This window comes from Anarhichas minor, unplaced genomic scaffold, assembly GCF_050575085.1.
Source record: "Anarhichas minor isolate MPS153535 unplaced genomic scaffold, ASM5057508v1 ptg000025l, whole genome shotgun sequence".
Taxonomy (NCBI): Eukaryota; Metazoa; Chordata; class Actinopteri; order Perciformes; family Anarhichadidae; genus Anarhichas; species Anarhichas minor.
In genome coordinates, this window is record NW_027466471.1 from 11,161,984 (window position 1) to 11,185,942 (window position 23,959).

General features: G+C 42.6%; 5 protein-coding genes across 10 annotated transcripts; 2 read left to right on the plus strand and 3 right to left on the minus strand.

The window, feature by feature from the left end:
* The first annotated feature begins 271 nt into the window (after positions 1 to 271).
* On the plus strand, positions 272 to 3,818 carry LOC142957482 (eukaryotic translation initiation factor 4E-binding protein 1-like). Of its 2 annotated transcripts, XM_076099355.1 has the most exons (4): positions 272 to 440; positions 544 to 713; positions 1,861 to 2,046; positions 3,158 to 3,818. In XM_076099355.1, exons 2-4 carry the CDS (start codon positions 578 to 580, stop codon positions 3,187 to 3,189), a joined length of 354 nt encoding a protein of 117 aa, XP_075955470.1. In that variant the 5' UTR covers positions 272 to 440; positions 544 to 577; the 3' UTR covers positions 3,190 to 3,818. The 2 variants fall into 2 exon arrangements, with proteins under 2 accessions (XP_075955470.1, XP_075955469.1); XM_076099354.1 differs by having other exon boundaries at positions 273 to 713.
* A 2,497-nt stretch (positions 3,819 to 6,315) lies between these two features.
* On the minus strand, positions 6,316 to 8,976 carry spaw (southpaw). The gene is made up of 3 exons (XM_076099027.1): positions 8,367 to 8,976; positions 7,151 to 7,965; positions 6,316 to 6,766 (listed from the first exon to the last, which is right to left on the minus strand). The coding sequence occupies exons 1-3, from the start codon at positions 8,641 to 8,643 to the stop codon at positions 6,614 to 6,616; spliced, it is 1,245 nt and encodes a 414-aa protein (XP_075955142.1). The 5' UTR covers positions 8,644 to 8,976; the 3' UTR covers positions 6,316 to 6,613.
* A 117-nt stretch (positions 8,977 to 9,093) lies between these two features.
* Positions 9,094 to 12,207, minus strand: dguok (deoxyguanosine kinase). Of its 2 annotated transcripts, XM_076099030.1 has the most exons (8): positions 11,960 to 12,067; positions 11,423 to 11,609; positions 11,224 to 11,333; positions 10,939 to 11,138; positions 10,616 to 10,763; positions 10,249 to 10,364; positions 9,748 to 9,847; positions 9,094 to 9,547 (listed from the first exon to the last, which is right to left on the minus strand). In XM_076099030.1, exons 2-8 carry the CDS (start codon positions 11,529 to 11,531, stop codon positions 9,521 to 9,523), a joined length of 810 nt encoding a protein of 269 aa, XP_075955145.1. In that variant the 5' UTR covers positions 11,532 to 11,609; positions 11,960 to 12,067; the 3' UTR covers positions 9,094 to 9,520. The 2 variants fall into 2 exon arrangements, with proteins under 2 accessions (XP_075955145.1, XP_075955144.1); XM_076099029.1 differs by having other exon boundaries at positions 11,423 to 12,207.
* A 292-nt stretch (positions 12,208 to 12,499) lies between these two features.
* On the minus strand, positions 12,500 to 16,465 carry tcn2 (transcobalamin II). The gene is made up of 10 exons (XM_076099026.1): positions 16,094 to 16,465; positions 15,762 to 15,829; positions 15,137 to 15,326; positions 14,859 to 15,028; positions 14,214 to 14,366; positions 13,678 to 13,850; positions 13,389 to 13,563; positions 13,121 to 13,301; positions 12,918 to 13,036; positions 12,500 to 12,761 (listed from the first exon to the last, which is right to left on the minus strand). The coding sequence occupies exons 2-10, from the start codon at positions 15,817 to 15,819 to the stop codon at positions 12,700 to 12,702; spliced, it is 1,281 nt and encodes a 426-aa protein (XP_075955141.1). The 5' UTR covers positions 15,820 to 15,829; positions 16,094 to 16,465; the 3' UTR covers positions 12,500 to 12,699.
* On the plus strand, positions 16,259 to 19,640 carry ccdc117 (coiled-coil domain containing 117). 4 transcript variants are annotated; one of them, XM_076099033.1, is made up of 6 exons: positions 16,259 to 16,819; positions 17,154 to 17,270; positions 17,385 to 17,435; positions 17,537 to 17,791; positions 18,370 to 18,516; positions 18,683 to 19,640. In XM_076099033.1, exons 2-6 carry the CDS (start codon positions 17,176 to 17,178, stop codon positions 18,924 to 18,926), a joined length of 792 nt encoding a protein of 263 aa, XP_075955148.1. In that variant the 5' UTR covers positions 16,259 to 16,819; positions 17,154 to 17,175; the 3' UTR covers positions 18,927 to 19,640. The 4 variants fall into 4 exon arrangements, with proteins under 4 accessions (XP_075955148.1, XP_075955146.1, XP_075955149.1 ...); XM_076099031.1 differs by having other exon boundaries at positions 16,261 to 16,819; positions 17,070 to 17,270; XM_076099034.1 differs by having other exon boundaries at positions 16,264 to 16,819; positions 17,388 to 17,435.
* The last annotated feature ends 4,319 nt before the right edge of the window (positions 19,641 to 23,959 follow it).

Sequence of the window (23,959 nt, forward strand, 5' to 3'; positions counted from 1 at the left end):
GTTTGACTGTATAAAAAAGGAAAAGAAGGTAATATTACATTTTTAATATCCATTGAATAAATTCAGTCCTGCAAAACCAGCAGCTATTGCTTGTGTATGCCACAGGTTAAGGTTATAACTAAACTGGTTGTAGTTCATCTAACAAGGTCAGAGGAAGTTCTGGATCTATTAAGATATAATATACGAGTTATACAGCCATTGCACAGGCATTGTATGCCAGTAGGGGGCGCAATCATTTTATTGTGTCCACGTCGAGTCTGGAGCATTCCCCTGCAGCCTGTCTGCGTGTTGTTTTGTGTGCATGTAGAGAGTGAGTGGAAGCAGAGAAACGAGTGCTCAGGTCATTTTAAAGACAGAACCTCAACACTTTGTATGCGAGACTGCGTGTTGTAATGTGACCAATTTAGATACATTTCATAATTTGCACTTTTGAAAAAGAGGTATTTAATTTTTATTTATGCGAAAGTGTGCATTCTGTTGAGCCAAACAGGCGCTGTGTTGTTTTGTAAAACCAAGACTTTTTGCCTGTTTCATACTGTTCAGTTAGCCCGTGTTAGTGTAATATAGTTCAGACAAGATGTCCACTGACTGCAAGAAGACCACTGCCACGGACATCCCGTCGACCAGGAGGGTGTCCATCAACGACGCGGCGCACATGCCCCTGGACTACTCCACTACTCCCGGTGGCACCCTGTTCAGCACGACCCCGGGTGGTGCGTACAGTAGTTATACATTATATTGACCTGTGTGTACCGAAGAGATATGCCGTTACCCACCGTCATATATGACTTATACTATTATCAACTAAACGGCTGTATTGTCGGCGAGTGCAGGAAACGCTCATGCTAATAACTCCATGAGGTCGGTTGCTGTCAAATGCCACTGTGCAGAACCAGCTGCTAGCTCTGTAGCTGCTAACGCTAGCTAGCAAGTGTTGGTTACATAACAGAGGAGTCACAAAAGAAGAAATGCTCTGACTCTGAGGCAATACGGTAAATGTGATCCAAGGCAGGTGGGTGGTATAGACTCATACATCGCTGCTTTGTCATTACATGAGACGTGTTACGGTGTTTGTGGGTTTTGTCAGCTGATCTTTGACCGTTAGCGACCACCCATGTGTCCTCTGCTGCTAATGAAGCTCGTGCTGGTCGTACGTCACCGACAACTAAAGCTGTGATTGGTTCTTTCCAGTTTGAGCCTGTGGTCCGTGACGATCAGTCTGACGTTTTATATACACGTTTTACTTTATCTGTAGCGCATCAAATCGCGGTAAACATACTCTTATGTAATACGTTGCCATCTTTGGATTGGTTCTCATTGGTCGTGTTGTGTCATGAGCGCCTCCCTCGCGGGTTGTGTGTTTATGTTATAAATGAATGCACAATGTAATGTACAAACCCAATATGACCTAACAAGTGATCCAATTGAAGCTTTATCGATTTTGGGATCAGTACCAACTCTCCTTTTCAATCAGAAGACTCTTACATCAAGGAATTGACCATTTATAGCTGGTTATATGGTTAGATTTGATGGAAATAAACACTGACGGACCATTATTGATTGTAATTGATAGTTTAATGTTAAATGTTACGCACCACCCGCCACGACAAATTCCTTGTAGGTGCAAACTTCCTTGGCAATAAACGGTTCTGATTAGATTTAAATAGCATTAACAATATGGCTGTTCAGCAGAGCAATGGTGAGAAGTGTGAAGGTGGACTTTAGTGGACACACCTGCGTGAATATGATGGATGGATGACTGAGCCGCTAATGCATGTGTGTTAAGTACTCTGTCTGAACTGAGTCAGTGCTCCATGTCTGATATTCATCGTTCTCTTTTCCTTCCTCTTCACACTCAAGGTACCAGAATCATCTACGACCGAAAGTTCCTGCTGGGGTGTCGCAGCTCTCCGGTGGCCAAGACTCCTCCGCGCGGTCTGCCCAAAATTCCAGGGGTGACCAGTCCTCCCTCCAAGGACACCGATGAGAAGGCCCATAATAGAGAACTACCGAACAACGTCACTGCAGCTGACAGCAGCAACACTGGTTTGTTCACACCTCAGACAAACATCACAGGGAGGCCCCTGCATTTGGAGGGAAGGAGTCAGAGCAATAGTCAGATGCATATTCATGTATCCATTAAACTACAGCACTGATGGATCCTCCACCTCAGTTATGTCATGTATATCACTATCTCACTCAGCTGCCATTATGTCTGTCATGGATGATGGCTTGAGGTTTCAACACAAGATACAAGGATGTCATTTCATTCCACTTTATGGTTCATCCTGAGATTGTGTCCCTGTTAGCTGATTTCTGTTTACTGTATGTCCGCCTCAACCAGTCAGTAGCTTAATGTGTATCCGTCCTGTCAACATCATTTTCATTTGATACAGAAGCTGAGGTTGCAGGTTTTAGAACTGCTATTTCTTTAAGTCGGCTGGCAGCAACCTGAACGGCTGCATCGATCTCATCGACGCTTGTCAACATTTTCTTTGCAAATTTTCTGTCGCCATTTTTCCACCTTCCAAGAAGAAGACTTCTACATTCTTAACTCCGCCTACCAAGCTCTGATTGGATCGGTTGCTTCTCCAGCGACCATCATTGAGCACACCACCAGACCTAATTTAATCGCTGAAAGAAATTTAAGACACGGGCGGCGTTTCAGAGGTCTGGAATCCAGCTACGGCCTGATATGTTTCCTGACGTGGTTTCTTATTTATTTGTGTGTTTTTAGCGGTCACTGACACGATAAGTTGCTGTGGGTCATAACTAAACATTCACTTTAAATGTATTCATATTTATTTTAGTTGTTTTTCAAAAGACAAAAAAACATATTTGAAGGCCTTTCAAGTTAGCTAACCGTGTTAAAATATTAGCTTCTGATTATTGGAGTAACTTGTCAAATTAAACATGCTTCATTGCTTCTTTGGGTATCAGTCACCCTGTAGTGCACTCTTGTAATGTTTACTGCCAGATGTTATTTAACAATATTTACCAGCTAGTGATTAAGTCCTCCAGTCTCCCTGAAATATGACTTATGATTAGTTATTACTTACGATTTAAATATGTTATGCAACTGTTAAAGACATAATGAAATGTAGAAAAACATGTTTTCATTTTATAAAATATTTCTTTTCTTTCTTTTTTTGTCCAGGTGATGACTCACAGTTCGAAATTGACATCTAGGTGGTCCTGGAGCGAGTCAGACTTACCAACACGATGCTGTGAAGAGAGGCTCAGGAAACTCCTTCTTATTTCCCATCATTCATTCCATGAAGACCGAGGTCCGCCTTCGTTATCTCCAGTGTCTTAGTGTTTTAAAGTCTGTCTTTATCGATCTCAATTGCTTACTATGACCAGAACAGATCTGTAATGATTTTCTGTCTGCCTCGAGGCTTACAGCTGATTTACGTGTGACAAAGTGTGCCTTCCTACAGTGGCTATACATTTCAAATCAAGACTGAGAAGTAAACGCCAACAAAGCCTCATCCCTGAGAACTGGGACAAGTTAATGGAATGGAAGATCAACAGGGAAAAGTAATAATTGTAATTTGCTGAATTTATCACCATTCCAGAAGGGTTTTTCTCTTGATATGCTTTTATCTCAACACAGTTCCTGATGCCTCTCATCAGCTGTTGCCTTGAAATGTTGAAGATACTGTATCATTTGTTTACTGTGCTCTCAAAAACGAGTTCTTCACCTGAAGTGTCATACAGAGAATGTAAAACATCATTTTGTTGATGAAAACAGATTTTCACACGGTTTGTAGGGTGACAAAGCATTAAAGCAAACACTTTCTTTGTCATGTATTTGACATCTTGTTCTGTCATGTCAGTGAATTGTATTTTTGTGATAATATATACAACGGCTCACTGGTCTGAATACACATGTCTCTTTCAACTGGAAGAGCAAAAAGCCATAAAAGCCGTTGGCGATATATAAGGAAAAGGAAAGATGTAATGACCACGATGAGTTATTGACAGTTTCCTTACTAAAAGCAAATATACATTTTGAAATGATAAATCTTCATCCTGTTGCTTCACAGACTTCCTGTGCTCCTCTGATTCAGCACCAGTCATATCAGAGGAATTCCTCAAGGAGCTCACTGGAAGCTGATAACCTCAGTCAGCGGGGTGTATAGAGAGAGGTCAATATACAACTGCACATAGCTGGGAGACACTCCCTCCTTCCTAACGTCTTCATGCAACATCTCCATTCCACCTCTGTTGCCGTCACCTTTCTTGCTTCACTGTGCCATCGTTGGGTTCATTGTGAAGTAGCTTACCAGGCTTTCCCTCTGATGGGTGTGTTATATAAGTGCTTCTAAATAATGGATGTCCCGGGACAACTGAGACATTATTGCACTGGACTGTTCGGTATTGCAAGGCCGCTGAGCCGAGTTAATGTGTTGTTCAAGTTCCTGTTGTGCAAAAGATGTGCAAGTAAAATGGAATTGGATAATTAACTATCAGATGTCCCGTCAGAGATACTTGTTCAGGTGAGCAGACGGCTCACCTGGTAGAGCGGTCGCCAAATCCTGACCGCAGCGGCCCGGTTAGTTGCATGTCGACCCCTTGCTTTCTCTCCCCTCTCATTAAGGCAAAATGGCCTGAAAATAAGTACTTGTGCATTGGTCTGTTCACTACTGACTTATAATTTTGAGGTATAAAAGTTTTTTGCAGTGCCCATTACATCAGTTTTAACTTTCCTGTAAAGTCAGAGTGCAGTTACCTGACCACCAGCGTGTTTTGGACAGAAAGGTTTGTTCAGGATGGAGTGTGAGAACTGACATGATTTGGAGGTGATGACATGTGACATGTGTTTCTCTGGACACTTGTCGAAGTACCACATCAGCTTCATTATTGCAAATAGGCTTGAACTGAATATGGTTATTGTATAACTCATAAGTATGAACAATAGAGTGGATCATTTACAGTTGTTTAAGTGAGCATAAATAAGCACATAATACCATTTGTGATAGTGTAAGCATGTAGCTCTCTGGCATCATCAGCTGGCCAGACCATTGTAGGACATTAGGGGAATTAGACTGAAAGTTGTGAGAGAACTGGTCTCGTCTGGTCTTGTCTGGTCTTGTTTGGGTGGAGGTGTGGATTGAACGGTTTCAGCTGATCAGTTCCAGTCCATCCTGTCTTTCCTCCACAGTAGCTTCACCATCCAGACGTGGACTCACTCCATTCCCTCACTGCTCTCTGTTTGTTTGGGGTCTGAATCTCCCCTTGTCACCTCTGCTTCCTGACACCCCCTGCCCCCTCCCCCAAATAAACAAGTGCTACTGCTTTTCTCTCCCCCATTGGCCCATCCGTCAGTATACTTGTGTGTTGTTACACTCGACCTGCCTGTTTGATCACAATCAGCAAAGGAAGCCTGGCCTGAAAGGACACTAATGACCTCTGATGATGTGTGTGTGCTGTAAAAGGCCCAAAGATGTGGATTGGAGGTGAAGAAGGCAAATACACTAAAATGTTAGCTGGTCACAAGTCAGAGAGGACAAGTGGGATTACGATGTGGATGAGTGTGTACGAATAGGTTGAGCCTCTGGTTACTGCTTTTTGTGTGTACTTCATTCGATAGAATAGCTGCTGAGACGTTCATTAGAAACCACGACAAATTAAATCCAGATAAAAAAACTGTCTTAAAGTTTCCTATCCTGCATACATTTATTAAAACATCGCTAATCATAGTTTAGTTTAGTTTATTTATTTTGCACAATTTAAACAATAAAATTAAAATAAACAAACATAACAGAAATAAATAAATATCACAGTACAGGAAGAGGCAAAAAGCCAACTGGGCTTATTTGAAGCCTCCACCTATATAATATTACAATCTTACAATATTACAGAGAACATAAAATTAATATTCATATGACTACGTAAAATATTAGTGACAAGATGTTTTTACAAGATATGAAATATAATATCAATACATTACAAACAAAAGAAAATGTAATTGCCGAGTGTGCGTGCACGTGTGTGCGTGTGAGAGTATAAAGTGGAACATGGAAGTTAACAATGGCCATAAAGATTTAAATCTCATAAGCAATGGAATACTTAATCGTGTATCAATAGCACTGATACATTTTACTTTGAAAACCTTCTAAATTTATGTGCAAGTTCCCCTCTTTAAAATTGTCTGTGGGCAATTTAAGCCAAGCTATGCAATTTGAAAGCTTTCAAAGAGTTCATATATTTTTAGAGTTAATAAATTTAATAGAAAATTAGAACCCAATATTCAAATACTATATTCAAACTTCTAAAATCCATGCAAAAGAACAAAACATCACAAACATATCAAAATATAATGTTTTAATATATGCTTTCATATTTTATGTACAAAGTATACATTATAATGTATAAATAGATACAACAAATAACATTTGCACAACAGGGCTTTTCATACTAAAGATATAAACCATTGTGTACCACCCAGTATGGATGAAATATATTGTCATTCAAACTTAACAGACATATCCCGTCATTTGTTGTAAGACAGAGAAGACGGTAGAGAAGCAGTTGAGTTAAAGTTGAAGATTATGCTCCGTCAACAGTTGCTCTTGTCGCTGCAGTGAAACCAGTGATGTGCAGGCCTTCAGTGACATCCACACTCTTCAACAATCATGTCCTCGTGATGCCGCAGGGCCAAGTCATCGTTCTCGTAGTACAGCATGGAGAGCGGGCTGAGGCGCGTTGGCACACAGGACAGGCAGGACGCTCTTTCTGGATGGTGATATTGCAAGAGGCTCTGAAAAACATGAGTAGTGGACATGAATAAGAAGAAGAAAATTACTGAATAAATTCCAGAGGGATTTTCGATTTTGTCACTCAGTTATTTACACACACAGGCCCGAAATACACACATGTACACACAGGACCCTTAGACATGCACTTAGACAGATGTTTGAGTGATGGAACTGGCCCCGAACTTTTGGGGGGTTCAATGCCTTGCTCAAGGGCAACTCGACAGTGCCCAGGAGGTGAACTCGCACCTCTCCAGCTACCAGTCCACAGGCCGTGCTGGACCGGAACCGGCTGTTTCCAAGCCCCCACAGACTGATGACAGTAAACCAGTGACTGTGCAAAAAAGCATTATTTAAATGAGAAAGTAAAAATGTAATTGTCATCTCACCTGCATGTATGCATGGTTGGTAGGGTTAAAGGACTCATCCAGTGGTGTGGGACACTCTCCCTCACAGCGGAATGCATTGTAGCGCTTAGGGTGCACAATCCACTCGTCCCAGCCGATGTGTTCAAAGTCCACCCACATGTCTACCTTCCGACACCGAGGCCTCTGGGCCGGCGCTGTTGCTGCTGCAGGCGTAGGTGAAGCTCCTGCAGCCACCCTCATCCTCTCCATTCTGTTCCTTTTGTGACGACGACTTTGACCGTCACTGCTGGCTCTGTCCATCGTCACATACTTGGAGTTCTCTACAGTGTGAATGAGACTGTAGGCTGTATGGCCTTCCTGGGGCAGGTTATGTTTGGAGAAGATCACCATCATGACCCTGTTCGTGGTTGTATGGTGCATTTTTCTTCGCCTCAATCCCGAATTCTTGAGGAGCGACTCGTCAGGGATCTCACCTCTACCCCCAGCACTGCTCCCATGGTCCGCCTCAGGTTCTCCTGAGGCCTCTTGGCTGGACACTCCTTCTCCCTGGTACAGCCAGTATTTTAACAGAGCCGTCACATTAAAAACCTTCCAACCTTTCTTTGTGCTGCTGGCTGGTGTGCCAAAACTCCCCAAGAACAGTTGCTCATCCTGGCACGATGCGCTGTCCAGGTCACAACTCTGCTTTCTGGAGTGATATAAATCCACAGTGGCACGCTTAGAGCCAGAGAAAGCAGGGAGTCTGATCCGAAGTTCTGCCAGCTGGACAAGCTCACTAGTAGAGATGGATGACATGTCAAACGTGACTGTCCATCTGTCTCCCACTTGATGGCAACCTAGAAATGAGACATTACATGTAAATGAGAACTCAGAGTCACACACAGCAGTCTAGAGGTTTCTGGTCAAACCAGACCCCTGGACAAATGTCAAAACACTGCAGTGGGAGGGTGAACAGAACAGGATGTGTATTGAACCCCCCTGTGCAAGGACGTCTGAGGGCTCATATACACACCCTCTCACATAAAACAGAGAAAGCCTTTAAAGTCGAATAAGCATTTTGACACTTGCTGGGTTGTAAAAAGGGAGGGTCTGATAACACTGATAACGCGCCAACCAAAGAGCTGCTGGAGAATAGAGTACACTGAGGAGAAACTGACACTATGTAACGTGCTGTATGCCCAGTGATGCAGATAATCATTGGGGGGAAAAAAACGTGAAAATTAAACAGCTTACTCACCTTTGGCCATCAGACTTAGGACGGAGTCAGAACTGTGCGCTGACGAGTTGTGACCTTGCATTGTAGCGGCGTTGACAGCTAATGAGGGTGAGAAATCGACGGTCCTGAAAGAGCGGTACAGCTGCATCATGTAAAGAGGATATCTGCTGCGATGATTAAATGAGAGATTTCTGAATGCTGAACTGGACTTGAGGTCTTTCAAATATCTGTGGCCCTGTGTGGATCCAAAAGAACAGACGAGGAATGTGCAGAAAACTGTCAGGACTCTGGCTTCCATTTTCACTGAAACAAACTAAATCTACTCCGACAATAATGAGAGAGAGGCAGAAGAGCTCCTTCCTTCCTGCAGCTGGTCTCGGGCTGAAATGATGCTATGTGCAGACGGAGCTCCAGACAGGCCCCTTTATAGTGGACAGCTGCCCTTTGATGACCCCTGATCACTCCAGGCATCTGAACAGCCCCTCTGATCATCAGAGCACACCGGAGGGGGAGATAAAGACAACATTTAGCCAAGGTCATTGTCCTGTCAAACCGCCCGGCCTTTTCTACTCACTCGGGAGCCAAATCCTTTTGAAATGTAAAAATCCATTAACAAATAACACTTTAAATGCTGTGCAGCCATTAGCACCTTTCTGTTTAGTAGCAATGGCAAAGGTAATGTCACACATACAGAAACTAGGAATAAAAGATGTAATTTAATTGATAATAAAATGGAAAATACATCACAACAATTAGATAAGGTTTTTATTTGTTAACAGACAACAAATGGAATACTTAAAATACGTATTTGCTTGTTCATTGTCAGTCAGGAGTGTGTAACTGTAAACTGTTTCCAAATGGTCATAGAAGTGACAGCACAGACAGTACAGTGTAACAACTAACTTTAACCACCCAGTGAATCTCAAAACATTAACATGCAAACAATAAAAGCAGAACAAATTTAACAATCGAACAGTTTATTTAGAGGTAAGACATTTGTATACAGAAAAAAACAAACACGTGGTCCTGCAACTTCTCAAAGAGAGAAAACCTTTAATATTACTTTATATTTCCTTCCCTCTATGAGAGGCTCATGTGTATTATATGTAAGTTACCACAGTTGACTGAGGTCTGACTGGTCCCATCTGTTTCCCACTGGTGATGGGAGCCGACTCTCATAAAGCAGCGAAGAACTTTTTCATCTGTGTACGAAAAAAGATATTTTAGGATCCCGATGGATCAGAGACACGAAACACATCCAACGTCGGATCAGAAAACGTAAATGATTCTCCTTGGATCAGAGACTGTGAGGATGAGGAATGAGATCTCAAACCTCAGGACGAGGCCCTCGTGTGGTTTAACCTGGTAGCAGCTATTATGTCAGTGCAATAAATAAACATACCTTTCGTATAAATTCCTCCTGCACCTCTGGGTCACTCTGAAACTCCACACTGGCATCCAGTTGCAACACAGGTATCTGTTTCAACTTCTCAAAATGTAATCTGAAAAGAGAGAGTTGAGCTGTGTTACACCGACCACGTCAGACCACACACTGCTGACCGTCATCTGTTCACGGCCGAGCAACAAACAGCTGCGAGGAAAGGCATTTAAAATGGTAATGGACAAACAGGCATCCGTAGAGCGTCCTGTAATACAGCGGGTGTACCACCACTGGTGCTGGTTGGATCATTTACTGATCACAATACCAATTTTAAGTGTAATGTCCTCCCGTTAAATCCTTTCATCTTCATAATTGCTGAGAAGAGAGTGACTTTACACTTTAAAAGACCTCGTGATTTCTTTACATTTCAGTGGTCACTGAAAATATTCAAAACATGCAAGTCTGCAGAGGACAACAGAGGGACATGCCCTCACAGAGGGACATGCCCTCATTAGCACTCACTCAGTGCTCTTCTCCACAAGCCACCTCTCATGTTGAACATGCAGCTTATCCAGATAGTCCAGTTTCACTCCTTTCTCTTCTGGCCTTCCCCGGCGCCCTAGACGCTCCATACATTTCTGACAAACAACAAAAGGGTACAATGCGTTTGTCTTTTTCAAGATGAAATTGATTAAAATGTCAATCAGGTAATTTTGTGATATCGTGGAACAGGACCGATAATACAAATACAAACACCAGTAACAATAATACAACACAGGCAACTACCACAAGATAAAAAGAAGGATGTGCTGCAAACATCTTTTTCCTCACAAGTTGATAAATGAATTGTATTTTGTTGAAGCCAACATGACATCTCTTGTGTTCATACCTTTGGTGGAGCTCTGAGGTAGATAATGCCCTCAAGCTCCACCTGGTGTCCAAACTGTTCCACCAGGAGGGAGTGCCAGTCCTGGTAGACTGCCCACTCGGTAGAGTTGATACAACCCAGCTCAAACATGTTCAGGGCAAAGATGTATCTGACAGGACACAGAGTCAAGTTCAAATCAAGGAGAATGCGTTTGATGAAGAAGTTAAGTAGCACATAAATGACATCTTCTCACTCATATGGGGTCTCGCGGGTCTTCTCAAAACTACTTCCGCTGACCTGATTTCATTTTCACTAGCCGGTCCTACCCTGACTCGCTCACCCACCTGTCGCTGTAGATGGAGCGCTCGTACACCTGGACAGGTGTTCGCTCTGAGCTGAGCAGGCGAGCCCGAGGAGGCTGCAGCTGCGTCCTCAGACGGCTCATGCAGGAAAATGTCTGAAATGTGTACGACCAGCGCTGAGGGTCCTGGTACATCATCTGCAGCAGGTTGCTGACGGTCGTCTGGGGGGACGCGTCTGTCCCCTGTCAAAGACACGAGACGGTCAGCTCGGCTTCCCTTTGGTTTTTGTTGGGAAAGGATGTTAAAGGTCGGTAAGTGTGCGCGCACCTTCACGGTCCCACTGTCAATGTTCTGCCACTTGCTCACAGGTTCTGCCACCACCTCCCAGTCTGGACAAGCGGACTGCAGGAGTCTTGCAAAGGTCGACTTTCCCACAGCTGGAGACCACATATCAGCATATCATTAGCGTGGGACAAAAGAAGATCTTACTTTGAAATAAGGGTTAATATAACGTCACTGATTTTACCGATGTTGCCCTCGATAGAAACCCTCTTCACTCGAGTTGCTGCATCCTCAGCTGAACTTGACAGGCACCTCGAACAAGAAACACTGCGCTTCCTCGACTTATTAGCCATCGTAACGTTACTTAGGTTAGTTGTCCGTGTTATGGCTGCGTTTCCACCTTGCGTGAGGATCCTGTCCGGTGTCACCCACTGAGGAGGAGGCACATTGTACCCAAATCTCAAGACCTGTATCCAACTAGTGTTAAACTTAGAGACACGGTTGAACAGAACGCATCGATAGATGGCAGACATTGTGACAGACATCCGTACAACTACAAAACAACTTGTATACAGTCTATGGTGCTTACTAATGGAAGTGAATGGTTAAGACTTTACATTAGCGCTGTGTTAAGCTCATAGCAGGGTAGCTAACGTTAGCGCCTCCTCTCCATGATGTAACGTTAAGCTAACACGAGTTTTAGTTTGTGATTATAGATTTACGGCTAAATGTGCTTCCAATGTACGCCGATACATCGGCGAAGTGTTCCCATAGCGCTCACCCTATCGTTTCACACATTAGATGCTGGGGAGTAAAATTATTAAGTTTAGTTAATAAAAAAGCGTGCTCAAATGCTACAAACAGTAACAACAGATATTACTTCCGGTGTCGAGTTCTGTACCTTCGCAATAAAAGCATTTTGACAAACCATATCCCGCCTGTTTGAACATATAACTGTGGCAAACGACAACATTATATGTTTTACGTTTAACGTACAAATATGAAGTAAACCGTGCTGTGTGTAAATACAATGGCAAATACATGTAATACGATGCTCTTTGTAACCCGGAAATACTTGTTGTTAGCCCTCACACTTCCCCAGATGGATGAGGTCATCTGCGTTATTTCTGTTCATGCAGAAAACCATTGGACCTCTTTAAGTATATTTGTGAAATTTCAAGGTGTAGAATTTATCTTAACTTCACTTTTCCCTCCAACTATGTGACTTTAAAAACATCAGTGTTTTATTTCCAAGATTTAATTTTGCTCATATACCACTCAAATAACTTCAAAATTGTCAATTAATACTCATAATCCATAGTAAAGGTGCTAGTAATTTAATCAACTGTCATTTGCTTATAATTCACATTTTGTCTGTAACAAGACACAAACTTCATTTAAAAAGGCATTACACTTTTTTTATTTGTTTAAAAAAAAAAAATCACAATCACTGGTTTAAACAACAAATAGTTTTAACTGCTTTTGATCCTCATCAATCACTGCTGCATCAGCAGTGACCGACTAGTGGCTTGTGTTTTTGATGGTTATCTTCTGAGCAACCTCAATCTTGAAATCATTAACACCTGGGGGAGAAAAAGACATAATTGTGATGCCAAAGTGAAATTAAAGCAGTGGATCAAATAAATGCAGTGAATGCTCTAGAGGTGAGTCACAAGATAGTGTGTGTGAGTGTGTGTGTGTGTGTGTGTGTGTGTGTGTGTGTGTCCCCGTGCCCTCACCCTGACTGAGTGCAGTGCCATCAGAGGAGAGGTGCCAGTATCTGCGGTCGCTCTGCCTGGCCTGCTCTCCGTTCACCGCGCTTAAGAAGGGTCCCCACAAGCTGGACTCCTTCTCAAACCTGCCAAACAGCATCAAGTATTACTAAATGTAGGCAATCATACTCATAAAAAACAACTCAAAAAGGTACATTATATGAACTCACGTGAAGCCAACATTTTTGCCCTTGAGAAGTTCAAGGGCCTCCAACAGAGAGCTCCCCTTCGGTGCATCCACAGAGTAAACAACAGCGGCCCCGCTGGACGCCACCACATCCACCATCACAGTCAACGTGGACTCGCTTGGTAAAACCACCACAGGATCTATGGGCTCCAGCACCAGAGTGTCTGCAAGACCATGACACCAACAGTGACAATACGGACACAATTTGAAATCACAGTAACCACAGGGAGTAGACATAATGCCGCACATACCGTCCTCATTGAGGCACCCCTTGCTTTTAACCGCCAGGTAGGATTTCTGCTGGAGAGCTGGAAGGATCTGAGATATGCCCATGGGGTTGTGGTATGTGTTGCTTCTGGCGTCCGTCCTCATGGCCTCCATTGAGGCAGCACACTCTGCAACTTGGCTGCCCATTGCTATTAAGGCCTTGAACACAACAAATGAGTATGTCAAAAGCTGCAAAGATGTTGTTCTGCAAAGTCTCATGCAGTGAAAGAGACAAAGGAAGCTGAACAAAAACATAAGGAAAAAGATTCTTACTTGCACTGCGAGGCCTGTGCTGAACTCATTGCCGATATGACCGTCGGCCCTACGAGCGGCCAAGAGCTTCTGCTTGATCTTGCTGAGGGCTGTGTCGAGCTCAGCAGCGTTCTGCACGTGAAAACCAGCGTCCTTCACACACTGGAGGGCCATTCCAGCCATGGCATAGATATCTAGGGCCCGAGAGTAGGATAACATATGTGTGTTAGACAGATATAGTGAGAGTTTAACGTGAAGCACAAGAAAAACAAAACAGGAATCTAGGTTGTTACCAACCATGTTTGCTGGATTCTTCTCACATAAAAGCAATTTTCTGTGAGGTGACCCACTAGAAAAATGAATCTCGGGTTTAATAAAAATAACTCTACATGTAAAGCAAACTAAAAACACTTGTTTTATCTTTCATACTATACTATCACTCCATCTATTGACACATTTTATCAGGAGAATTGGGATGAACTCCTGCCTGCTCATCATCTATTTAATAATTATTTGAACAGCTAAAAGAAAAAAGAAATGAGGCAGGTTACACTCACCAATACTCTCAGTGTCTCCATGTTTGAAGTGTTCAAGTTCTACTGCCTTGATGAGCTTGCTGCTGACATGGTTGTTGACCTTGATGCCGCTCGTGCAAAGAGCAAGCACACCCAGAGAGTACTGGTAATAGTTGGTCAAAGGGCGGTGGCTGACTGCACAAAGGAGAGGACAAACCAAATTATATAAAATCATGACTTCACAGTAAGAATCCAAGAAATGTACAAGAACTGAAAAGGTACTTCATTTGCTCCCTATTTCAGTTTGGATGAAATTAGTCGAGAGTTGCTCCATTGACCAATTTCATCAAAACTGACATAAAAACTGTCACTAAAGAAATCTTAGACAAAGTAAGAGACATCACAACTATGAAGCTAAAGTAGAGCAATTGTAAAAAATAAGATGTATTGACCATGTTTGCCAATAAATATAAATACTTAACTTATAGTTTAGGAAAAGTTTAATTGTTTCATTTTATTGAACCAACTCAGCCTAAGATATTCCAAACAGGATTTTCTGTTCGTTGAGGTTTTACACTTTTACAAACTAATAACCACTGAACTCATTTTGCATCACATTGTTAAACAGGACTGTGAACACTTTTTATGACAAACCTTTGGTCTCCAAAAGGTCAAAGGAAAACTTACATGCAATATGCTGTTTTTCGTCTTCCATCTGCATCTTCAGGTGTGTCAGCAGCGTCTCATTCTTCTCACTCCCTGTGAAGGTGATCGTGTTGAGGTCATAGCAGGAGGACTTCAAAGCCAGAGTGTACAGCGCTAAGAGGCCGGTAACAGGCTGGCTGTTAGAGAGAGAACTGAGAAACAAAGGACACTCGGGTTCAAGTGAGAACAGAAAGGAGAAATATCAGTTCAGTGGACAAACAGATTTAAAATAGCATTCCTTTTGTCAAACCGTGCAATACCTTTGAATGTCATTGTGCAAATTGTTTTTCAGTCTATTCAGGTGTTCGCTCTCCTTGGCCAGGTTGTGGTAATTAGAAAGCCGTAATGCCAAGTGGACACTGGGATTGGGGAGTCCTTCCTGTGTCTCCAGAGAGCGAAGGAGATTCTTATTGAGTGACAGGTACAACTCACTGTTGGATACTTCAGTATCTGGATTAGAATATTAAAAGAAAAAACGTTACTCAGAAATTTAGACCACAGACGTAAAAACTTTTATTCAGGAACTCCCTTGCCGACATCAACATGAACTTTTAGAGCATTGCAAAACCAGAACTACAGCATCAGCAGTTGCAGAGGAAACAGACGTTTCAATGCTTTGTTTCGGTCCCAAATATCTTAATGTCTCTCTGTGATGTTTTACAAGACCAGAAAGACCACATTCTCTGTAATTTGACAATCACAGAATTTTTGTCAGTGAGCAAGCAAGACAAAGTCAATTCAAAGACATGAAGTCAGCAGTTGCAAAATCAGTGCATGTCTAAACCAGTGAGTCCGTGTATTTGTAAACTGGGTTATTTCCAGGTTCCAAACAGTGATTGGCATAACCGGATTTATACATTTTTTTAAATAAAAAAAACAACTTACCACATGGTTTGCCTGAGGCTAAAGCCAGTAGGCTCGCGATTATGACCAAGGACAGCATTCTGGGCAACCTATTTGATAACAAACAGTGGAAATAAATCAATATATTCGCTAAAGTAACAACACAAACTGTAAAATTGAGGGATCAAGAAACCTCTTAGAATTACAGTTTTAAGGTATTTGAAAAAGAAAGGCACGTACAGAGATGTCAAACAATATATACAAATAATTGCAATATACCAATGGATTACACATACGTCTATTATTATTATATCGTATCTCTAACTTTATCACAGCAGCTTAGTCATTAGCTGCAGTAAACATCATTGTCTTACCTGCTCAGAGAGTAACTCCGGTGTGAAGAACTAGAGCTGAGTAGGTATGAAGACCAGCGGTAGAGACAACAGCTTCTAGCGTCTCACTGTCACATGACTCGTCATTTGCGATGACAAAGCGATGAAACAAGCGAGAGGGTCCACGAGCTATTGGCTGGGTCAGAAACAGGAAGTGGGGACAACTTTCTTGCCAATCGCATACTCTTTGGTAATATAAGCACACAAAGCAAGAGGCATGTGTCTATCTTGCTTCACACGTCTTCTGGAATGAAAGCTGACCTCGTCAGCCTAAGTAGCAACAACCGCTGCTAACGCTTCAACAAAACCGTTAACTTTGCTTCTGAATCTGACCGAGTGTTCAACACAAACGTTGTCGTAGCCAAGTCGTTTGTCTTCAGGAACGTTAACTACAATTCCCACAATTCACCTGACGTAACATACGCACTTTCTAAAACCTTGACGACTCTTCTGGCGCGACGCGTAACTCACTTTGTTAGTAAACTAGCTAGCTGAGTTAAGTGTAACCCAGCCTACCATTCAAACACTTCACACTACAGGACCTTTAATGCAGGTGGTGTTAGTATTAAGTTGGTAAGGCTTGCGCATGCCGACGCTGTTGCTGTGTGCTAATGGGATTGTTCCAAAGGAAAACAATGTGAACTGACGGAGACTAGCTAACGCTGAACATCCACAACAAAAGCACGAAGGGGCAGGGCAGCTGCACAGGTCAGTCTGCTAACGCTACGACGTCATGTGTCTGGTTTAGTTCTTGAAGCTGCAGCTGTGTATAACTCACAGCTTTATTTGTAGCGTCATACTAAGGTGAACGTTGTAACGGTGGCCATGTAAGCTAGCTATCTAGATAATCAGCCTGTCCTGGTGTAAACAGATGTTTAACTTGTGCTTCATGTAACGTTAGGTTTCAGAAAATACCTTTTAACAGCTCACCTGATTTGTCTCAATATTGATCTTCCAGATCAGATAGATTTATGTACCCGTGTGTCTCTTCACATCATTTCACCGACTGGATCATCATGCATCATCCTGCTCCCACAAGCAGTGAACTGGGGTTTCTGCCAGCCATGTATTCATTTTCAGGCCCCACAAGCCTTCCTGAATTTGACCTCGGATCTCCAAGTACGTCTGGTCACCTACAGAGAGCAACTCTATCGAACAAGTATGTAGCAGACCGTGCAACCGTCAGAAATACAAAGCAGCACTTTAAATATCATTTCAGTCTAAACCTGACATGTATGTTGTGTTTTGACACGTCTGTCCCTCTCTTCCGAAGCAGCTGGGAGACGAGGTCCCTCAGGAAGCACAGGAGGAGAGTTGAAGATGAGTAAGTGAGCGATACACAGGAAAAGCAGTCTTACTGAACATGCTTGGATATATATATATACACATATGAGAGTTGTGATTAATATCATGATGTTTTCTCAGGGGATGCACTGCTAAAAGGAGGAGGTTGATGTTCGAGGCAGAAGTGGACGTTCCAGAGAACTCAAACACTCGCCCTCGTCATGACTGGCCTCCAGCTGACAGCTGCCCTCCTGCGCCTGCACAGCCGCAGCCCTGTCCCGCATCTCAGAGCTCGACTTTGCCGCAGCCCTCCTCTGCGCTTCCCCGCTCTGAGGTAGAGAGCTCCTGCATGGAGATAGAGGCAGCTCAGAGGAAACTGCAGGAGATCGAAGACAGGTCGGCAATATGCAATGTGTGCAAAATGTTGCAAACATTGGCAACTATCTGATTGCTTGCTTGTTAGAATTAGACCTCAAACTGACACCGTATGCCCCAAAATCCTTCCTCATATTAGCTATGCTTATGCTTTCAGGGTTTGTTAAGTGTAACTTTGGTTCCCTGTTGAGAAACTATATGTGTGATTATTTAATATTAGCATTTATTTTCTGACCATATTATTGTTATGGGGCAAAAGTATTATTTTGAGTGGGTCACAGCTCTAATGTCTAAAGGAATGATAGTTTAAAATGTATCAAAACATTTAAAAAATCTCAAGTGTTTGATAAAAAAATTTTGACTTTAGGATTTTGTTTAAAAAAAATACTTGATTAATCACTCTGAAGTAATTAACACCACGTACCAATATCAAGTCAATGCTGTGATAGTTATCTCATAATTAATACATCCTATCACCTACCCCGATAGAATCACATACTGCATAGTCCACAGACACTGCTGTGCTTTCATTTGCATTCACCGTTACATATTGCAGCTGTATCTGCACATACTGTACCCTTTTTATTTCTTAATCACAGAATAACACTGGAGGATGATGATGAGGATGAAGACCTGGATTTAGAGCCAGCCCCGAGACGGCCGGTGTTGGTGATGTCCGACAGTTTGAAGGAGGGTCTGCAGCGCGGCATCAGCGACATCCTACCGCACACAGTAGCCCAGTCTGTGTATGTTCTCCTAATTCTGTTATAGGAACGTTTAATGTCTCATGAAGTACAACTTGAATTAGATGACTCATGTTCTGCTGTTTCCTACTTGAAAAGCTCTCGACACATTTTCTTTTTTCCTGCGTCTTTTCTTTTTGCCTCACCTGGTTCTTCCTCATGCTTTTAGGAGCCATTCCTGTATGGAGTTGGTGTTGTGGCGGCCACCGGACGATCCCTTCTGTCGCAAGCGAAAGGGCTCTTTACAGAAACAGCGTAAACAACAGACAGTATCTCGGCAACCCCCAACTCCATGCTCATCTCCCACCCCTCACATCCCCCTCAGCCCCTCCAGTCCACCTGCAGACACACCGTCTTCTCACTACATCTTTCCTGTGGCCCACAGCTCTGGGGAGGAGGACATGGAAATGTGATGGTGCTCGATGACTTGAAAAGCCATGCCAAAGTAAAAGACTTGAAATGTAGTCGCACAAAAGACTCTAAAGGACTTGGAACCACATGAAGTTGGTCAGTTTGGCAAGGCATGTCGGCTTAACATAAGTATTGTGCTGTTTTGGACAGTTTGTGCAAAAAATGTTCTGCCTCACAGTCACACAGTTTAGTTTTTTTGACCATAATCCCATTCAACTATATGTAACATGTAACAACAATGTTTAGCTAATTATTCAGCTTTATTCATGTAAATCTTCAAGATAACTGTCATGATCTCAAGACCTTGACAAGTTCAATAATCAATTTTATACCAATTTACAGGATTTACCCGTGTCCTTCGATATTAGATCATTTGTACATTATTTTGCCAAAGCCTGGCCAACAACACACGGATGTACTGTGAATATGAAGTTCTTCGTTAAACATCAGTGTGCAGCATCTGAATTTTGTACAATTATTTTTATGTTCAGCTTCTGGGCATCGTTAACAGGACGTGAAATATTGTTCCTGTGTGTTGTGCTCACAGCATGACTTCCTGCTTGCTGTTGTACTTGTTGTGGTAGAGAGATTATCTTCAGTGCTTTTGGCAAGTACGCCATCTTGGAGCTTTGAGAAACTTGTTAAGAAGTCATGGAAATGCACCTTTTGATGATTTGATTGTATTTTCATATATACATTACCACATTTGCAACCAGCCACAGAGTGTTATGGCGTTTTATTTGTTTTCACTCTGGCCATGTAGATATTTCTCATGGCACAGTTTGTTTTCATTGGATGAAATTTCACTGGAATTGAGCGCAGTTCTCTTGTTGGGTGAACGTTGCGATGCGTTCATCATTCGATACAGTAGAGCAGGAGTCCCGGGATTAACCCCTGTGGAAAGCCACAAGTGACCATACAAGCATATATATATTTAAAACAATTAGCTTAGTAAGAATTTAATCAATTAACTATTAGGTTATTGAACAGTTTGTCAGACAGAAGGAAAAAGATTGAGTGTGTCCAATACCCTCTTTAGTGTCATGTAGAGTCATTGTCTTTATTGAGGATTTTATTCATCAGTTGAGTTAGGGCCAGCTCTGAAAACAAGACTGACGCTGACGCTTAATCAATCAACATTTATTTGTATAGCACATTTTAAAATGCAACAAAAGTTGCCCAAAGTGCTGCACATACAGTAGATACACAGTCATACAAACAAAGACTGGATTAATAACAGTAAGTGACATTAAAATCAAGACTAACTGACACAAATCACACAAAAGTGCCGTGTTAAAATCAAAGGTGATAGGCCAGGGAAAAGAAATAGGTTTTTAAACATTGGTAAGGTGACAACCTAACATGAAGGGGAATGTTGTTCCAGAGCTTAGAGGCAGCAACAGAGAAGGACCGGTCGGCCCGGGTTGTCATTTTTGTTTTCGGAACAATTAAAAGCTGTTGGCCGAGAGATCTTAGTGAGCGAGGTGGGGTATAGGGCTGCAGCAGGTCAGACAGATAGACTGGGGCGGTGCCATTTAAACACTTAAAAACAAATAACATTTTAAAATGAATTCTGTACTCTACAGGTAGCCAATGAAGGGATTTTAAGATCGGTGAAATGTGGTCACGCCTTAAGTTTACTGAAACAGGAAGAGAGTTGTCAAATACATACTGGAGGCACTAGACCTACGTGGTCCTTTTCAACATTCTGCTGAAGCGTCTTGTGAACCGAAGCATGGCTAACAAACTGAAAATGACTGCCAGAGTGCACGTGTGATTATAGGTAAACCATCTTTACAAAGATCTGCCGTCAGTCCCAGTGGATCATTTTACATTAAGATTAGACGTTTTCAGAAAGTTAACTAAAATGTTATATTAAAATCTAATTACATCATTTTGTGTTATCTACAGAATGTTTTTATTATACAATTTAACATCTTGTAACATTTATGATTGCACTAAAGATTCCCACGAAGACCAGCTTTATGAGGTTCTCTGACATAACTCACATGACCATCAGTGAAATGTCAGTTTATCGCTCACTCAGAGTTCATAGCCTTACGCCATAAAAACCTGACTGCCTCAAGACTGCAACGTGAACTAAATGACCAGCTCATCACTCATGGTGTTTGTCACTCTGACCTGCTTTTAAATCTGCAAACTTAAGCACATGTAGGAGTAAATGATTTATTTCTGTGGCAACAAAAAATAGCTTGAAATGCATTACAATACATTACTGGTGTGTGTAACACACACACACACACACACACACACACACACACACACACACACACACACACAGACAGTACGGTTTCTTAACTTGTGACTGTCCTGATTGATGAGTGACTCTGAATCCCAGCAACGTCTTGACTTTGAGTCTATAAAGGAGACACCAGTATTTTACTAAAATATGCAAGCACAGGAATAATATTGTAACGTTAATGATAATGCCACATTTACAGTGTTTCTTTTCCTCTTCAAGAAGTACTTATACATTTATTTAGAAGATATCAAATCAGGTCCTGACGTGCCGAGCGTCTTACAGATGTTGAGATGTGTTTCCTGTGGTGCATCTAGAGGTCGGAGCTAGTTGTCATTTATAAATGTAAATGATGCAGCGTGCATTAACTACGAATGTTTACGGTTTATCACCACTGTGAATGCAGCTAATGGTCATTAAAACAACGCACTCACTGTTGTAAGATAGGATGCGGACAAATCTAAAGGGATTGTGTTTGAAGGCGGTGGGCTGCAGCTGTGGGCCTGGTTTTCCACACGGAGCTGCTTGACTCTGCTCTGGAGGTAACGCAGCAGCTTAAATGAAGCCACGTCTGAGGGGCTGTGGGAGGCAGCAGAGTCCACAGCACGGAGGAAGGGAGAGCAGACCGATTTCTGAGCTTCCTGAAGGGAAAAAGACAGGTTTTTCTTTTCAATGAACAGATAAATATTGTCTATCTTTAGGTTACAGATCTGTTAGAGCTTGGTCTTCATGCCCACACCAGAACAGCGAAGCATTTACATTTGCACTAAGCGTCATCTCTCCGTCAGGCTTCTCGGGATCCCTCTGCCTCTCCTCTTGGGGCTTTGATGGTTTTCTGGAAAACAAACAAACCCGCATTTAAAAAGTTGTTTGTTTACCATTAACATAGCAACATGTAGGAGGTAAAGGTTTACATGTACAGTTAATTTGACATCTATGGTACAAAACGCATATGGCAGTGAGTTGAAGTGAGATCATGCTCTAGACAGCTGGTTAGTATGTCATTGGAAACCAGTTACCTGCCCCTTAACAACTTTGTCTTGCATCTGTGGGATAGCAAAAAAATCAGAGCAAAACTTAAATATAGAACAGCAGAATATCTTTTCGTTTCTCTTTTGTATTGTCTTTCTATTCTATAAAGTTATTGGACTCAGGGCCATTTTTGAGAGCGGAGCAAACCTGTTCCACATGTCCAAGTGTTGTGGAAATCACTGCTTCAAACTTAAAAAAACTAATTTGTGTGCTTTTACTTTTACTTGATGTTGGTTTGCATGTTACCTCTCTAATTCAGCTGTCAACTCTTCTTCAAACTTGCATGCCAGACGAGCTGCAGTCTGTTCCTTCCACTGACCCATGCTCCTCTGGACCTGCCTGAGCTCCAGCTCTTTGGCCTTCAGCTGTTTGCGAAGAGATGCTGCCACCCCGCCACCCTCAGCTCCTCCTTCACACATACGAGGCCAGTTCAGACTGCTTAACTCCTCAATGTGCTCCTGCAGAAGCAGATGGCGTTGCGTAATTATGCAGTGAGTGATGATGTTTCTATGTGGGCCGACATGAGCCTTAAAAAGTCTGCAAGTTCATACCTTAATGAGACGCTCCTTGAGAGAATCCAAGGCTTGGTCTCTGTCCATCCTCAGCTGCTGCCTCTGGATGCTCAATTCTCGCTCCTGAAAGAATGGACTTGTATTCATGTATACGTGTAATGTGCTGTATACAAACACCAGGCACAGCCTAAACTATACCTTGTCTTTTCTCAACTGCTCAGTGGTTTCTTTCTGTGAACCGAGCTCCTGCTGTAGACGGTTGATCAAGTGCTTTAACTGCTCTCTGAGGTGTGTAAGAGCCTCAGCTGCTGTAGGACTGCACAAGCACATCATGTTGCCTACAGAATATCCGCCTCTCTCTAAACCAGATATATATGTAAACCAGAGCATGAATTATACCTGTGAGGTAGTTGCGCAGAACCTTGTTTGGCTCCATTCTGCTCCACTAAGAGGTGTAGATGATGGCACTCTGCTCCCAGCTCCTGGGCCCAGTGCCTGAGCTGCTGTTCCAGCTCAGCTGTGATTTGGTTATGGCTGCTCTCGCTTTCATCTGACATTATTCTGAGCTTGCCAGCCTCCTTCTCTGCCACCTGAACAGCCTGCTCGAGCCGCAGCACTGCCCTCTGACTCTCCTGTGACCGCAGACCACACCATGTCAGAGTTTCTACAAGCACCACATCTCTTTGTTTGCCTGCAAATAATTGCTTTGTAAGGTTTTCTTGCACCTGTGCCATCTGTCTCTCCAACTTCTGCAACTCAGCCTGGTGCTCCTCTTTAAGTGATTTGCAAATGACAGCCAGCAGAGACTCCTGCGCTCTCTGCTGCGCACAGCTTTCACTCTCCATATCGTGCACACTCTTCCAGATAAAAATGAAATCATAGAAAGAGAATCAAATCGGAATAGAATCAGAATTTCTGATTTATTTAAGATGGTAATGTTCCGTGTCCTGGTTGCGAGTCACCTTACAGTTTTTAGTTCCACCACTTCATGTTGGAGAGCCAGCGCTTTACTCTTCTCTCGCTGCATCTCACTCCTCATGCTTTCCAGGCTCTTTCTATTCTGCTCCTCCAGTATCCCACAATGCACCTGCACTGCTTCCACTTTTTCTGCCTCCCACTTCATTCTCTCCTCCTCTATCGCTTTGAGCACCTAAATGGAAGCACACTGTGCATAAAATGCAATCGTTTTGAAAAATATTGTATATTTTAGGAAGCGGATTATCGGAGTACC

Coding starts and splice junctions, on each gene's coding strand:
- LOC142957482 (XM_076099355.1), top strand. CDS start 578: ATGTCCACTGACTGCAAGAAGACCACTGCCACGGACATCCCGTCGACC. Junction 714..1,860: donor GTTCAGCACGACCCCGGGTG/GTGCGTACAGTA, acceptor TTCACACTCAAG/GTACCAGAATCATCTACGAC. Junction 2,047..3,157: donor AGCTGACAGCAGCAACACTG/GTTTGTTCACAC, acceptor TTTTTTGTCCAG/GTGATGACTCACAGTTCGAA.
- dguok (XM_076099029.1), bottom strand. CDS start 11,723: ATGTCTGTCACAATGTCTGCCATCTATCGATGCGTTCTGTTCAACCGT. Junction 11,334..11,422: donor TTCTATCGAGGGCAACATCG/GTAAAATCAGTG, acceptor TGTGGTCTCCAG/CTGTGGGAAAGTCGACCTTT. Junction 10,764..10,938: donor CGCTCCATCTACAGCGACAG/GTGGGTGAGCGA, acceptor GTGTCCTGTCAG/ATACATCTTTGCCCTGAACA.
- spaw (XM_076099027.1), bottom strand. CDS start 8,643: ATGGAAGCCAGAGTCCTGACAGTTTTCTGCACATTCCTCGTCTGTTCT. Junction 7,966..8,366: donor CCTAAGTCTGATGGCCAAAG/GTGAGTAAGCTG, acceptor TCTCATTTCTAG/GTTGCCATCAAGTGGGAGAC. Junction 6,767..7,150: donor CCAACCATGCATACATGCAG/GTGAGATGACAA, acceptor CATGTTTTTCAG/AGCCTCTTGCAATATCACCA.
- tcn2 (XM_076099026.1), bottom strand. CDS start 15,819: ATGCTGTCCTTGGTCATAATCGCGAGCCTACTGGCTTTAGCCTCAGGC. Junction 14,367..14,858: donor CGAAAAACAGCATATTGCAT/GTAAGTTTTCCT, acceptor TCCTTTGTGCAG/TCAGCCACCGCCCTTTGACC. Junction 13,302..13,388: donor GGGGTGCCTCAATGAGGACG/GTATGTGCGGCA, acceptor ATGGTCTTGCAG/ACACTCTGGTGCTGGAGCCC.
- ccdc117 (XM_076099031.1), top strand. CDS start 17,083: ATGTACCCGTGTGTCTCTTCACATCATTTCACCGACTGGATCATCATG. Junction 17,271..17,384: donor AGAGCAACTCTATCGAACAA/GTATGTAGCAGA, acceptor TCTCTTCCGAAG/CAGCTGGGAGACGAGGTCCC. Junction 17,436..17,536: donor AGGAGGAGAGTTGAAGATGA/GTAAGTGAGCGA, acceptor ATGTTTTCTCAG/GGGATGCACTGCTAAAAGGA.